Source organism: Megascapheus bottae, chromosome 2 (genome assembly GCF_031878675.1).
Source record: "Megascapheus bottae isolate mThoBot1 chromosome 2, mThoBot2.hap1, whole genome shotgun sequence".
NCBI lineage: Eukaryota > Metazoa > Chordata > Mammalia > Rodentia > Geomyidae > Megascapheus > Megascapheus bottae.
The window spans coordinates 13600381-13602514 of NC_143510.1; the positions used below are offsets into that span (position 1 = coordinate 13600381).

The following is a 2134-nucleotide window of genomic DNA, read 5'->3' on the forward strand; positions in this document are numbered from 1 at the left end:
TGTAAGCTATTTAAAACCATCAGATTCATTCTGACATTTCTTGCATGCCACCAGATTCTATTCCTAGCATATGCAATAGCTCTTATAATCTCACATAATTGCAAACAAGATACTTTTAAGTTTAGGAAGTTATTCAAGCAAAATTCTACTTCCCTATTGGTGTAATACTTATGTATCCCCCAAATGCCTAAATTGAAGTTTAATCTTTGATTTGATTGCCTTAAGTGATAGAAGCATTAGGGTGTGATTAGATCATGGAGGTGGAGCCCTCATTAATGAAATTAATCTTATTGCTGGGGTTCTTGACAGCTGTGAAGACAGAAGGCTAAGAACCAGAACCTGGTCCTCAGCAGATACTGAATTGGCCAGCTATTTGATCTTGGACTTCTTAGTCTCTAAAAGTAAATCTCCATTGTTTATAAGCCATCTAGCTTATGGTATTGTTATAGCCTAGACATTTATTTCTTCCTTACCTAGAGAAAGCTAAAATATGACCAAAACTCAATGTGCTGACACTGGTGGCACAAGCCTGCAATACTAGCTGTTCAGGGGACTGAGATCTGAGGATGGCATCTCAAAGTCAGCCTTGGCAGGAAGCTGTGAGCCTTGACTGAAAAAGCTGAAGACCGTGCCTAGGCCCTTAGCACTGGCATAAACAACAACAGCAAAACCTCTTAAAGCCTCCATTGCATATCTGTTACCTAGGCAACTGGCACACCTGGAGACTGGCACCTTCCCTTTTCTGAAGTCACATCCGGAACCACCTAGGTCCTGCCTCCTCCCGTCCCCCCTCCCTACTTAAACTTGGACCCTGCCAGGCGTTGCCCCTTTTCTCCTCGGACGCTCACTTGGTACTTTCGCTTCCTGACGCCGCCGAGGTCGCACGCTCGAGGCCTGCTGGTCGCCGCCGACATTCACTACGTTGCCTCCTACCTTCTGGCCGCCCTTGAGGGCAACTCTTCCCCCAGTGCCAAAGACATTAAAAAGATTCTGAACAGTGTGGGCATAGAGCGGAGGATGACTGCCTGAACAAGGTAGTGAGTTGAATGGGAAGAACATTGACGGTGTCATCGCCCAAGGTGTTGGCAAGCTTGCCAGTATGCCTGCTGGTGGAGCTGTAGTTGCTTCTGCTGCACCTGGCTCAGCAGCTCCTGCTGCTGGTTCTGCCCCTGCTGCAGCAGAAGAGAAGAAAGAAGAGGAGTCAGATGCTGACATGGGATTTGGCCTGCAAATCCTGGGTAGGGTTTCTACAGAAATTCAGGATACCCTAGGTTCTACATGCTCAGTCTGCCCTGAAGAACAGCCTCTCCCCGCTTCCACTTCACTGGCCTTACTGAGTCAGCAAAAGATTTCAGGCTCTAAGGTCACTTCCTCATCCGCTGAAGACATTTCCTGAACTGCCCCAGTCACGCCTCCCTTGAACAGTGAGAGGTTCCTTGGGCTCTGAGGTCACCTCTGCATCCGCTGTGGTCCCACCTCCTGCCTTTCCCCATACTATCTGGCTCAACAGGAGTCCCCTCTGTCTTCACATGCTCCATCTTGTGCTGGCCTGCAGTTTGCTCTCCTCCCAATAAACTCTTTCCTCCCTGGACCATGTGGTGGGTGTGTTGTTTGTTGGTTTGGTTCCAGCAAACCTTATACTAACCACCCCCAAAGTGACTTTTTCTCCATACCCTCTCTACCCCAGTCCTTTTATTAAGGCATCAGTACCAGGCAGTAAACCATAAAGTAAAGCTGCTAGGGTTTTTTTTGTTTTGTTTTTACATTCATTAGTTGTATTAGGAGAGTTTCACTGTGACATTCCCACATACATGTACATTGTATCCTAACCAAACTCACTCTGTGGCTTTCCCTTTTCTACTCCTTAAAACAATTTCATTCTTGGAAGCTTACCCACCCCCACACAACCAGCTCTTTTGAAAGATTGGCACTGAAAATGAATCCTTTCCCACCAAGCCCCTAGTTTTTTTTTTTATTGTACTTAGTAAAAGGGTTACATGATATTTGCCAGATAGAAGGTGCATTAATTCACATACATTGATACCCTTTCACATGTCTTGGTACCCATTACCCTTCCCCCCACACTCCCCACCCGTCTTGGTTTTCCCCCCTTCCCTATCAAATTTCAAATAAC

General features: G+C 46.4%; 1 protein-coding gene across 1 annotated transcript; it reads left to right on the forward strand.

Moving 5' to 3' along the window:
* The first annotated feature begins 254 nt into the window (after positions 1-254).
* Positions 255-1396, forward strand: LOC150066484 (uncharacterized). The gene is given in 4 exon segments (XM_090352928.1): positions 255-260; positions 769-1009; positions 1012-1032; positions 1035-1396. Coding segments are annotated over 4 exon segments (630 nt in total).
* Positions 1397-2134: the final 738 nt, after the last annotated feature.